This window comes from Fringilla coelebs (genome assembly GCF_963513975.1).
Source record: "Fringilla coelebs genome assembly, chromosome: 2".
Lineage (NCBI taxonomy): Eukaryota > Metazoa > Chordata > Aves > Passeriformes > Fringillidae > Fringilla > Fringilla coelebs.
Genome location: NC_140029.1, coordinates 87,710,332 through 87,724,277, shown reverse-complemented (window position 1 = coordinate 87,724,277; position 13,946 = coordinate 87,710,332). Strand labels below are relative to the sequence as shown.

General features: G+C 45.3%; 1 protein-coding gene across 1 annotated transcript; it reads left to right on the top strand.

Moving 5' to 3' along the window:
* Positions 1–1,280: 1,280 nt before the first annotated feature.
* Positions 1,281–13,639, top strand: CLNS1A (chloride nucleotide-sensitive channel 1A). Its single transcript, XM_084224507.1, has 7 exons — positions 1,281–1,438; positions 4,010–4,146; positions 6,365–6,469; positions 7,197–7,307; positions 7,745–7,918; positions 10,238–10,322; positions 12,844–13,639. The coding sequence occupies exons 1-6, from the start codon at positions 1,290–1,292 to the stop codon at positions 10,303–10,305; spliced, it is 744 nt and encodes a 247-aa protein (XP_084080633.1). The 5' UTR covers positions 1,281–1,289; the 3' UTR covers positions 10,306–10,322; positions 12,844–13,639.
* The last annotated feature ends 307 nt before the right edge of the window (positions 13,640–13,946 follow it).

Sequence of the window (13,946 nt, the reverse complement as noted above, 5' to 3'; positions counted from 1 at the left end):
TTGCTGTGGCAGGAGCATTTGCTGTCCTGACAAGTCAAGGATAAGGGATGTATGCAATGATGCTGTCTCACTGATGGCGTTAACAGAAGCATCCCCTGACAGAGATGTACTTCACTGATGCATCACTAATCCCTGTTTCTCACTGCAGTGACAAGAGAAATGGTATAAATCCGGGGGAGAAGCAGGGCCAGTGCTCATGAGGGGGGTGGCAGCCTTCCTATCCCTGAAATGTGCTGTCCTGTGACACCCACTGCTTGCCAGTACTGCAGCAGTGTTGGGCTCCTGACCCCAACTTCATCACTTCTGGGGGAAATCAGCTGGATACCCTTTAAGCAATTCAGGTACTTGTGATTTTCTTCTCTGTGTGCATTTATGAGACATTAGGTGCTGGTCACCCACCAGAAATTCCCCTTCCAGCATCCAATAATGGAAATTGTGAATCTTATTTATTATCTCTCCCTCTGTCACCTGTCCAATGAGACTCACAGGCTAAAATAATTGTGGCAGAGATCAAGACACATTTGGACAATGCTCTCAAGCACAAGGTGTGATTTTTGTGGTGTCCTGTGCAGGGCTGGGAGATGGACTGGATGATCAATGTGGGTCCCTTCCAATTCTGGATATTCAGTGGTTCTGTGACTGCTCTTGCTACTGTCGATTATAGAATCTGAACATTCTGGGCTGGAAGGGACATTAAAGACATGTTCCAACCGTCTTGTTCCAACCCCAGTACCATGGACAGGGAGACCCTCCACTAGACCAGATTGCTCAGAGCCACATCCAGCCTTGCCTTGAACACTTCCAGGGATGGGAGATCCACAGCTTCTCTGGGCACTGTGCCAGTGCCTCACTACGCTCACAAAGAATTCTTTCACAATAGCTAATCTCACTCCGCCCTCTGTCAATTTGAATCCTTTTCCCCTTGTCCTGTCCCTTTATAGCCTTGTCCAAAGTCCCTCTCCAGCTCTCTTGTATCCCTCCTTAGGTACTGGAAGGGGGTGTAAGGTCTCCCTGGAGCCTTCTCTTCGGAGAACAGCTCTCAGCCTGTCCCCACAGCAGAGGTGCTCCAGCCCTCAGCCATTACCACAGCGGCTCCCTTTGCTCCTCTTCTCCAGACAAAGAGGGCTTCGCTCGGACCCTGCCCGCGGCACTCCCGGCACCCAGAGCCGCGGCCGCGCCCGGCCCCGCGGAACGCGAGCGGGGCGGTGCCACCGCGTCCCGGGGCGGTGACATCGCATCCCGGGCGGAACCGCATCACAGAGCGGCGCGTTCCGCTTCCGGCGGCCGCGATGGTGGAGCAGGGAGGCGGTGGTGGCGCCATGAGCTTCCTCAAGCGCTTCCCGCCGCCGGCCGACGGCGTCCGGCACCAGCAGCCGGACACGGAGGCGCTGCTGGCGGGGCGCAGCCTGGGCTCCGGCACGCTCTACATCGCCGAGAGGTGCGGGGGACGCGCGGGGCTGGGACCGCTCGGGGGTCCCAGATGGGGGCTCGGATGAAGGGGCCGTGATGTGGGGGAAGGCCTCAGGGCTCTGAGGCTCTGCGGGGCGTCCCGCTGCTCCCGCTCGTTTTAAAGCAGGAGAGAGGGAGCAGCACGTCCAGGGACCCGGCTGGCTGGGGCTTCAGGGCCGGGCTGGATGGGTCTTGGAGCAACCTGGTCTAGTGGGAGGTGTCCCTGCCCACGGCGGGGGCTTGGAACGAGATGGCTGTCAGGTTGCTTCCCACCCAAACGTTTTGTAAAACTCAGCACGGTAGAGAAATGTGCACCTGCAGCCCAGAAAGCCACTTGTATCCTGAGCCACAGCAAAAACAGCGTGGCCAGCTGGGCAAGAGAGGAAATTCTGCCCCACTGCCTTTGTGAGACCCCGCCTGGAGCGCTGTCTCCAGCACTGGAATCCCCAACATAAGAAGGACCTGGAAGTCTTGGAGCAAGTCTAGCAGACACAACAAAGTTGATACAGGGACTGGAGCACCTCTTCTGTGAAGACAGGCTGAGAAGTTTGGGGTTGTTCAGCCTAGAGGCTGAGAAGTTTGGGGTTGTTCAGCCTAGAGAAGAGAAAGTTGTGTGGACACCTCATGGCAAGCTCCCAGTATCAGAAGGGGTGTGCAGGGAGGGCAGAGAGGGGCTCTTTGACAGGAACTGTAGTGAGAGGACAAGGAGAAATGGTTTCAAGCTGAAAAAGAGCACTAGATTGGTTATTAGGAGAAATTCTTTACTATGAGCAGGGTGACACCCTGGCACAGGTTGCCCAGAGAAGCAGTGGATGTTCCATCCCTGGAAGTGTTCAAGGCCAGGTTAGATGGGGCTCTGAGCATCCTGGTGTAGTGGAAGGTGTCCCTGCCCAAGGTAGTAGATTGGAACTAGATGATCTTTCAGGTCTTTTCCAACCCAAACCATTCTATAATTAAAACAATGGCAGCTCTCCTCTATTGACAGGGGAATAGATGGGGCTGTAGGGTTTCTGCTGTTAATAACTACTCTGGTTCTGTGAAGTCTATCATGTTGCATTAATTGTGTGGAGACTGTTCTTACTAGGCAGAAATCAGTCTGGTTTTTCTGGATGGTCTCCTTTCAATTCTCCCTGCATTGTATAGCTCAGGGAGACAGCTTGATGATTAAAACAACGTAATTTTCTTTAACCATGGAAAAGTACTTATATTCTGTAATTGAAGAGCGTTCTTGGAACAAAAGCGTAATTTAAAATATGCACTTTTAAAAACCTCTGACTAGGAAACTTTAATGAAATGGCCAATATTGTCGGAGGAGCTTTTGCCCCACCTGAGCTTGTTAGTGCTGTGTTGGAGAGGATCTCTCTGGAATGTTGTTCATTGTTTTATTTTGTTTGGTTGCAGCTACCAGGACTTCTGTTTGTGGGGTATCTGCTCTGAGGACGTGTAATGTTGAGTTTCCTTGTAAGTTGCTTTCAGGAGACTTTTGTGTGAGGCAGCTGCAGGTCTGCCAGCTTCCTCTCCATGTGTTTCAAGTGCACCACAGAGCTTTCACCAGAGTCACTTGTTGGGATGAACAGAGAACACCAGCGTTTGTAGGAGTGCCATGGGAGAACAGGGCATCCAGGAGCAGAATGTGGCTCTTGATCCATGTAGTGACTCTCCACCAGCAGCTGTAAACATTGAGGACTGGATAGTTGAGGGTAGGAAATAAACTCCTTGCTCCCACTGTACTAGCTCTTGCTCTCAGCCAGATTGGTTTTGTTCCACCACAAAAGCTTGTGAATGCTGAGTTTTGCACATGGTGGAGGTCTTGCTTTCTGGCACTGAGTATTTCTGTTCACTGTGTGACATCATTGATTACAGGCACCCAAATCTAGTTTGAGTTTTACACGTTTCTCAGTGTGTAGAAAGATGTTGATTGTTCTGATACAAAGGAGGCAGCATCCTGGTGGTGATAATCTGTGTTGTCTCTTGCTGTGGCTAGGGATGACAGTGAAAGTGGGGAAAACAGAGGCTGTAGCACAGAAGTTGTGACTGGAGGAATACCCATAACCTGGCTCTGCTGATTACAGAACTGGCTATTCTTCTACCTACAGGCTATACCCGCTCAGATCTATGATCCTCTAGGAATTATGACACTGACCTGCCTTTCAGTGTCCTCTTTGTCTTGGAAAACCGCATTTAATAGCATGAGTTACAAATCACGCTCTGGAACCTCTGTCGTTGACTTTGGAAAGATAGGTATCTGCAGGGAGGAGAAAACGGAGAGTCAGGGAGGAAAAATGAGCATTTAGTGCAAATGTGATAAAGCTGTGGTGGGTTTAGAGTTCTTAGCTTCGCATTCTTTAGGCAGAGGTGTCTTTTACTTCAGCCATCAGTTGATGCTCTTGCAAAGTCCTATTCAGGCAGGTCTAGGACCATGTGTGCCCCCAGAGTGGGCTAAGTGCCTTGTCCGCAATTACTCGTGTTTTGGGGTTTGTTTGCTTTTCTGCAGGCTTGAATCCAATACTGTGAATTCCTCTGCTAGTTTCTAACTTTTCTTGTTTTCCTCCCTCGTTAGTCGCCTGTCTTGGCTGGACAGCTCTGGAGTTGGCTTCTCCTTGGATTACCCCACCATAAGTTTGCATGCTGTCTCCAGGGACCTGAGTGCCTACCCAAGGGAGCACCTGTACGTCATGGTGAACGCCAAGTTCGAGGGTAAGGAGTGTTGCTTGCTGCTCCCACACAGTCCTGAGTGACAGGATTTCCTCCTCAGTAGGAGGAAGTGTTGATTTTAAGTAATTGTTTGTATTTTCTTTTTTATTTTCCTGAAGGATAGTCATTGTAGAAACACAGCTTAGCATTTGTTTGGAGTCACTTCTTTGCAGTTCTGCTCTCAGCTTGTGGCTGTGTACACTGAAGCTGCTGAGAATCAGTTCTTTGCCCTCTTACAATGTTTTAAACAATTTAGTTCCTCTGCCAGTCTCCCTGTGATTCCATCTTGAGTATGCTTTTTTCTTTATTGAATTTATGTTAATGTTGCTGCCCTCTCCAGGCTTGATGAATTCCTGCTGTTTCACAGCCAGGGAACTTTTCATTCATTTTCTCCCACAGCTTGGTTACATACAAACAAGAAAAGGCAATAGGTCATGTTACCAGGCTTTAATGAATCTTTGTTGATGGCCCACAAAACACACCTTTTTTACCATTTTTGCTTTGATGTAGAGAAAACAAGCTTTCTGTTTCCTTGTTTGTATGAAAATTGTATACATATATATAGATAGCTAGATCTAGATCTAGATATATTTTTCTTCCAGCAGACCTGTTAATATTTTAAATGTGTCAAAAACTGCCATTGCAGTTGGAGATTAAATGGGTGTTAGGTCCTGAGCAGGTCTCCTTTTCCCCTTCATGCCTACTGGTCATCACAGCTAAAGGTTAAAATCTGGCATTTAATTTTTTTGACAAGAATCTGAGGAGATGGAGATGCTTTTAAGCTATTAGTGCATTATTTCCTTCTCTTATGTTACCAATGTTCTCTGGTAGCCTATCACTACAAATAATAAGAGGACATTTGCATTTGCCTCTTTGTTCTTCTTCCTCATTTTCCTTTAACTGTGGTTATTTTGAAGTAAAAAGAACCTCATCTGAAGAAAGATACTGTTTGTAGCTTTTAATTCATTCTGATTATGGCATTTGAAAATATGGATATCCTGTGAAAGCCTTTATCTAGAAATCCTTAATAGACTGATTTTTTAATGGGTATTTTTATGGGTATATTTTTTGATTTATCAACTCTGCCTACAGTAAATCTTCCACAGCAGATAAGTTTTACTTTTCAAAGTCTAGCCCTGGCCTGCAGTTTTAACTGCTGAATAGTGTTAAACCTTTCCATTTAGTTGGCTTGAGGAGTCTTCATTCGGAGTTATGCAGGGTACATTGTGTTCTTCCTCTCAAAGTTTTGTGTGTGCTCTCTGTGTGTTTGTGCCTTGTCCTCACCCCTTTTTAGAAAAAGGCACTCAGAGGTTGACTGCATTGAAAACAAAGAGCTGGACTCAGCAGTAACAAGCTGTGCCTGTGGGGGTCAGTTGGAAAAGAACTGGGTAGCTTCCTTGCACACTTCATTTTTGGGGCAGCTGGCTGGCAGCTTCTTGGCGTCTTCGTATTCTTGGTGGTGCCAGCTTTGTGTGTGATTTTGAGTGGTGCCACTCTCAGTGGCACAGCCTCTTCTCCTGTAGAAAATAATTGTGCACTTATAGGGCTGTCAATGCAGTGTCCCCAGCCCCGAAATGAGGAACTGCAGCCATTTTTGTGGGGTTTTTATTCACAGAAAGTAAAACACCACACTGATGCTTATTTATTCATGTACATGGCGTACAGAAGTCAGGAAGTACCGGAGTTGTCACTAGTTCTGGGTGCACTTTGTATTTCTGACATCTTTCTAGCTGACTAGGAATGTTGGAAATGGAGCAGAGATCCTCTGCATATGTCAGAGTCCCCTGTGAGGGGCCACGCTGGAAGCTAGCTGTTTTTGTGACAATAATGTTAAGGATCCATAAAAAATACATGTGATTTAAAAAATGATAACAGGGAGTTTTGAGCATTGTTGTTTGTAATAAGAACCAGGCAATTTTTCCTGAAATACTTGAGTACATTGTGTGACCAGTAAAGAGATCTTTACTCTTTAAGTTACAAACAGAGAAGATTTCACATGTGTTGCAAGTGTTGTTGAGGTGCTCTGAAAGGGCCTCATATATCCATGTAGGTCTTGGAGTGTCACGGGGTTTTTTGGGAGAACAGAGTGGAGGCTTTGTTTCTCTCCTAGGTTGTTTCTGATTTGATGATGTGTGTGTTCCTGAAAGAATAAACAAATGTGATTTTTTTTTTTTTTTAACAAAATAAACATGTTTCTTCTAAATCTTTCAATTTCTTAAAGAGGAGACAAAAGAGGCTCCCATGACTGAAGGGGAGGGGGATGACAGCGATGATGATGTCGAACCAATTGCGGAATTCAGATTTGTACCTAGCGACAAATCAGCCTGTAAGTGCGAATGGGAGCTGTGTTTTACTTCCAAGTCCTGGTTATATGTGGGAGACACTTGGCTGCAGAGGTGTAAATACCGTGATCCTTCAGTGTCCTTCTCTAGTGACTTGATTCCTGTGTGCTGGAAAGAATAAAGCAAATTGTTTTATCCGGCTTGAAAAATGGACTCTTTCAAGCAGCTGCTTCTCAAGGAGAATTCCAGTGCTTTAAAGTAGAAACTGTTGAGTATAAATACATAACGTGGATAATCTCACTTGTATACATTTGCAGAGAATATGTATGGGAAATGTCTTTTTAATTAAAAATTCAGTGATATTTGAGTCAGTGACAGTTTCATTAGAAATATTCTAATGCCCTGAAACTACTACTGAAAAGCTGTCATATCCTGTGGATATGACAGTGGAGCTTACAGTTGGATTCTTGGACAACATGCTGCAAGTTTTCCTGCAGTAGGTAACCACAGACATAACTGTCCAGAAATAAACCTTTATCATCAATGAAATAATGCAAACGTGCTGTTAAGAAGCTAAAGCACCAGGCTGGATCTCTGAAACCTGATTTGTTTCTTATATGGCTTCTGGCTTATTGGATGATGTTTTCAAATACAAATTCAGTTGTGGTTCTGCTAAAGGAGTGTTCTGACTCCCTCTGATCATTCAGAGGGGGTTTCTTGCCTGTTCTTTGAGGTGTTGATGGAGGTATGTGTTCACTTGTGTTCCTGCAGTGGAAGCCATGTTCTCTGCAATGTGTGAGTGCCAGGCCCTGCACCCAGACCCGGACGATGAGGACTCAGACAATGATTACGAAGGGGACGAGTACGATGTTGAGGCCCGCGGTTGGTAACAGTTGCTTCTTTTGAAATACCTGCCAGCACTTGGATACCTGGGATCTGTCATAATTGTTTATTACTCATTTTGCCTGAACATCCCTTTTGTCACAGGCACAGTATAGAAATTCATAAATCTGCAGAAAGCTTGTCATTCCTGTTGCAAATGACAGGAATTCAGCAAAAGGATTGTTGTGGCTCTCTAAAGCCCACAGACACAAAGAGCAGCCTTTCCTCTTCCCAGTGGCTCTGCCTAGCCTGGGTTCAATGCCTGTGCTGCTGTGATCAGTTCACATTGCTGTGTGCATTCTTTACCTGATGAAAGCAGCTTTTTAATCTGTCAGTTAATCTGGGCATAACTTGCTCAGTTGCTCCCCTGTTCCTCCAGTCCCGCATGTTTCTGGCTCCTAAACTTGAGTCTGCTAAACATAAACTTGTTTTTGCAGAGCTAGAACAAGGTGACATCCCAAGCTTTTACACATATGAAGAGGGATTGTCACATTTAACTGCAGAAGGGCAGGCCACGCTGGAGAGGTTAGAAGGCATGTTAGCCCAGTCTGTCAGCACCCAGTACAACATGGCTGGAGTGAGAACAGAGGACTCCATAAGGGAATTTGAAGGTAAGACATGCTTTTGTTTTACTAAACAATATGTCTTCATCAGTGACACAGCCAGTGGGATCGAGTGCACCCTCCTCAAGTTTGCAAACACCAAGCTGAGGGGTGCGGTTGACACTCCAGAAGGATGGGATACCATCCAGAGGGTCCTGAACAAACCTGAGGAGTGAATCCATGGGAACCTCATGAGATTCAACAAGGCCAAGTGCAAGGTGCTGCACCTGGGTTGGAGCAACTTCCATTATCAACACAAACTGGGAGATGAAGGGATTAAGAGCAGCCCTGCCAAAAAGGACTTGGGGGTGCTGGTGGATGAAAAAAGCTCCACCTAACCTGGCAATGTGCACTCACAGCCAAAACACCAGTCATGCCCTGGGCTGTAGCCAAAGCAGTGTGGCCAGCAGGGTGAGGGAGGGCAATTTGTTCCTCTGCTCCACTCTGGTGAGACCCCACCCAGAGTGCTGCATCCACCTCCAGGGTCCTCAGCATAATAGGATTGGGACCTACTGCAGTGAGTCCAGAGGAGGTCATTAAGAGGATCAGGAGTCTGAAGCACCTCTGCTATGGAAACAGGCTGAGATAGTTGGGGTGTTCAGCCTGGGGAGACCTCACTGATGCCTTTCAGTACTTAAAGATGAGGATAGACTTTTTGTAAGGCCGGTTGTTGCAGGACAAGAGGGAATGGCTTCAAACCAAAGGAGGTGAGACTCACATTGATAAAAAGAGAGATTTTTTACCGTGGGGGTGGTGAGCTGTGCATGCCCCATCCCTGGAAGTGTTTGAGCCCAGGCTGGATGGGGCTTTAGGCAGCCTGGTCTAGTGGGAGGAGTCCCTGCCACGGCTGCAAGGTCCCTTCCAACCCAAGCCATTCTGTGGTTCTACGATATGAAAGCGGTGGCTCTCCAGTTTGGCTAATCCATAAAGCAGGACTGAGCGAGTGCAATGCCATGGGTGATACCTCCCTGCAGAAGGTGAGGGATCACCCACATGCCTGTTGTCTGCTGTGGATTGAGGGCTGCTCTGTTAAAGAGTGAGCACTTCAGAGTTAAGAACACTTGATTCTTCTTGGTAGTATTTCCTGGAGCAGTGGTAAAGTGAAGTTGATTTAGGATTAAAAAAAATTCAATTTAACAGTCTACACCAGGGTTAGGAAGCAGTTTCTACTCTAAACAAGTTGTACTTTTTATTTGGGTTTTGATTTTGGGTTTTTTTTAATACCCTAAATGATAAGTTAACAGTTATCTTAACAGAGTTCAGGGTGAATTCTGAAACATTCAAACATTCACACTGAAACAGAATTATTAAAAAAAGATCTATTTTTCTGAAGGATGGTGTCTCTTAATTCTTTTGATTGTTCAAGTGTGTATTTAAGGAATAAAATTTCTTTTTTGTTGAGGGAGAGCCACCTGATTTCTCAGACTGTTTTTTCTGTGTGCTGTTTTCACTAGAGCAATATATTATCTGGGAGAAGAACAGGGAAGTAGTTTAGTAGCATTGCTTCGTTTTTTATATATAAATTGCAGTGCTTTTAATATGCCCTCATGTTTTTGAAAGATGGAAAATGATCCAGCAGTTGTGGATTTCTAGAAAATAATAACTGATTTGTTCTCATCCACAAGGAGAGGTTTTTATTCTTACTTGTTTTGTCAGTTGTTTTCAGGTTTTCTTTGTTCTGCAGTTTTGAATAAACTTACATAAAGACAACCATAGGTGATAGGCTCCTGTTTCAGCAGTGCCCTTTGTTTGAAAATTTAGTCAGGTTTCTGAATTCCAAAATTCCAGAAATGAATATAAATTGAACAGCAGGTATGTCACGTGTCTCTTCGTCAGTTTTGTTTACTTTTCTACTCTTACTTGCTACAATACTGCTGCTTGGTTTGCTGCAATTATAAATATCCCCAGGGCTGCTCAGAGTTACTTTATTTTTTGACATTGTAGCATAGGGCAATCTTTCAATTGTTTCAGAACAGGATACAGCCTCTTTCTTCTAGAATAAAGTTATTCAAAGGAATCATGACATTTGTTACACCAAAACTTCATTTACAACATGAAATAGTTAAAATCCGGTATTTAAGTCTTTTAATAAGACAGTGTGAGATGAGGTTGTAGGAAGCGGTGACATCTGTGAATGACTGACCAGCAGTGCTGGAGCAAACCCAGAAACTTTTGAGTTCATCAGCATTTCCTTAGGCTGCTTGCAGAAGTTCAGTGAAGTGGTTTTCTGTCCTGGCCACCTCTTGTCGGCAGAGGGCATCTGCTCTCTTTCCCGTGAGAACGTCATCCCTCACCCGCTTGTTTACGAGCACTGGCTGTTTTTTTCAGATGGGATGGAGGTGGATGTAGCACCAGTAGTTGCCGGGCAGTTTGAAGATGCCGAAGTCGATCACTGAGGAGGACAGGTGCTGCTGTAAGTCCTTCTGGCTTCTCACAGCAATGCTTTTCAGTCCTGCAGAGCCTTCCCTCTCTGGAATTTGTGTAGGGTATGTGGTCCTACAGAAAGTGTCTCATGATGTCAGGATGATGGTGATATAGAAGAAGGAAAAGGGAGCTGTAGTTATCACAAATGTAGAAAGATGTTTAATGATCTGTGCCAAAATGCCTATTGGCACAAACCATTACCCTGCAGAGGCAACCTGCATGGATGTGCCTGTCTGGAAGACAGGTCAGCTTTTTAGTTGATTTAAGAATTGTCTGATCTCAAAAGCTCCTGGATGCTGATATATGAACATTGGAGGCATCCCTGGGAAGTTACTGTCTTTAGTGTCTGTTGTTTTGCCCTTGGTATGTAGGATTTCCCTGGCTGTTCCAGGGGGCAGAATGCTTCACAGCACTCCAAATCCATCTCTTCCTTCATTATAAGCAGAGCAGGAACAGTTCCTGGTAAAGTTACTGAGCTATCTGGATGGGGTTGCTCTCAGGAGTGAACAGCTAAGCGACAACACCCTGCTCTGGTGGATGTGCCAGTGTGATCCCCTGTCTTCCATCACCTGTGCTTGCTTTTCTCCTCTTAGTAGCTTTACTAGATGTGCCAGTGGTTCCTCACTGGTGCTGGGAGGGAGAGTTAGAGCAGCTTTTTCTGGGACTGTCTGTAGAGATGCACAGGCACAGTGGGGTTGTGATGCCACCCTTGCTCCAGCAGTGCTTAGTCTGTATGTGCTGCTCAAGTGGTGCTGTGTTGTCCCAGTTCTTCAGCCTATCTCAGAAGGGAGACTGACAGCTCCTACCTTAAAGTGAGCGTCCAACTATCCCACTTGAAATGCTGGAGAGAGCAGCTGTGGAGCAGACAGCCAAAAGCTCAGGGGAGGAACAAGGAAAGGGACACAAAAAAGAGTGTGACACATTGAAAGAAAAATGGGAAAATAGTTGATTAGGGTGTCACAAAGAAAGAGGTTGCAGTACCCAGGAGGGCTGTTGTGGAAGGGTGCTGCATATCTGCATTCCTCCTCTGTTGCTTATTTTTCTTTGTTGCTGCAGTTCTGAAAGTCTCAGAGTAGTCTTGTGTTCTCTTACTGACCTCCACTACTGCCACGGCTCCTGAATTGGTATTTATTGTCCAGTGTAAGAGCTCAAACTTCCGTAGTCACATTTCTACCCTGGGAAGGACTTTGTAGAACAGAGAGGAGTTCTTAAAAAAAAAAAAAATATTAGATACTGGCTGTCCTGCCATTGGCTGGTCCACCAGTTTGGTAAAGGACACACTTAAAAATCAGAGAAAAGCCTTTAGCTGTAGATCAGGTGCTTCTTAGTAAGTGAATGGAAATTTAGACTCTGATGACTCCATCTCCGAGATTACTTTGGTCAATGGTTTATTAAAAAAAATCATGCTGTTGAAAAATTCAAATTTGACTGGTTTATCTATTATCCTGGTTAAAATTTAACTGGATTAAGGAGAATTAGTAGCTGATAGCAGATCTCTGAGAAGCCTGAAAGTGCTGGTGGAAGTGTTATAGACTGTTCTTCTAGAAAAGGACAAACAGTAAGAAGTAGTATTGGTTAGTGGAATTGTTACTCTGCCTTCCATGGTATAGCATATGGCTGTGGGAGATGAATGCTGTGAGAGGTGACTGGAGAGGATTTCCTCCTGTGCTTCTGCTTGTGCTGATCACAGCTGAGGGCCTGTGACCTACATGTGCAGTGTCAGGTGCTGCAGTGACATCACTCCAGGTAGCAGTTTGGGATGGCCCTTTTTAGAGTAACCACCAGCCTGAGTGTGTGGATGTAATCTAAGGAAGTTTAAGAATCTAGGATCTAAGGCAGCAGCAAGGAACTGAAGGTAGAAAGTGACAAGGACAGCTCTTGGAGGTCTGTGCTAATCACCCTGCTCAGAGGGTGACTTGGCTCTACACTCTGTATATAGGGGTGGAGAGGGAGCATGCTGTGATCCTGTGGGTACTCCATGGAGCAACTTGGCCCTTTTAACCTCCTTAACTGCAAAATGATCTACAAGGAACATCTTGTTGGTGATCCCTTAGAGAGCAGTGTGCTGCCCTGCCTCCCAAACAAAGCCCTTGTGTGATGCTCATGTTGCATGCCACCCAAATGAGATGTGACAGTCTCCTGCTGAAGCTCCTGGAGACTTGCTGGCAGTTGGTGCAGGACGTTTCCAGTGTTCCTGCAATAAGGGGTGTTTTGTCTGTGGGATCACGAGGCTGCAGCAATTGTTCTGAAGCAACTGGTGTGTCTGCATGTGGGTGCAGCGGGGTCTGCCAGGCCACCCTGGTGCCTGCTGTGAGCACATGCTGTCCTTAGCTGACCTGAGTTAGAGCTGCTGCCAAAGGCAAAGATGCTCAGCCCTTCTGAAAATTCATGGGCTTGTAGTGAAGTGCTGTCCTCTTACTGCAACCAACAGATAGCTACTACTCTATGCTGCTTAATAACCTTTTATTTTAATGCCAATTTTGTAAACTTGGGTGTCTTGTGTCTTTCAGATTCCTCTTGTGGCACTTCCAGAATAAGCTGTAAAACCGAAGGCATTGCAGTGACTATCGGGAGTTAACCTTTCTTTTAATGACCTAAGTTTAGACATCTAGGTCTATAAATACTTGTAGAGATGTTTAAAACAGGGTTTGACATTTGTGACCACTATGGGGTTATTTAAAAAAAACAAAATAAACAAAAACAATAAAACCTCTTGCATCTAACATTTGAATGGGGCTAATCAGGGGGCATTTCATAGAATCACAAAATGATTTGGGTTGGAACAGACCTTAGAGATTGTCTGGTTCCAGCCCCACCTGCCATGGGCATGGATGCCATTGAGTAGATCAGGTTGCTCAGGACCCCATCCTTACCTGGCTGTGAACACTTCCAGGAATGGGGCAGTCACAGTCTCTCTGATGAAACTCTCTGGCCTTTTAAAGAAGCCTTTGTAGGAATTCTAGGACTTCAGAAATAAAACTGTAAGTAGAACAGAATTTTAGATGGTCCTAGAATTTTCATATTTTTTTACCTGTCATTGACTCTGTGGAGTAGAAATGAGAATAGAAATGTTATGACTAAAAGGAAATAGGGTTGGCCAAGGATCAAAAGAAAAGCTAAATTAAAACCCCCTCAAGTAACTGGCTTTACCATTTCAGTGCTATCCCTTTCATTTCTCTGAGAGCTGAGCTTGGGTGGTAGAGGAGATGGAATAAAGTCTGTAAGGTCCGGACAAAGAGAACTGTTTTGTGTCTTTGTATGAAATGTTAACATTGTTAAATAAACTAAGATTTTTGTATCTCACAACCAGCTCACTGTTGCAGTTCTCCTTCCTTTACTTCAGCAAGCATCTTGAGCCCCTGAGTTTCAGAACTCTCTTCTGTATCAATCTTCAGTGAAGCCAAAGCCATTTTCATCATTTACCTGGATGTGAGGATAAAAGGGCAGAGTATTTGCAGCGTATGCCTGTGACAGAGTTAGCCAGACACATCCCAAACTTAGGAACCCAGCTTTAGATGGCCAAGATGTTGGTCCTGCTGGAGCTTTCCCTGTTTCACCTCGCTGCGGGAAAATTGAAAAATTTCTCTGTTGGAAAATATCAGGAAATTCAGGT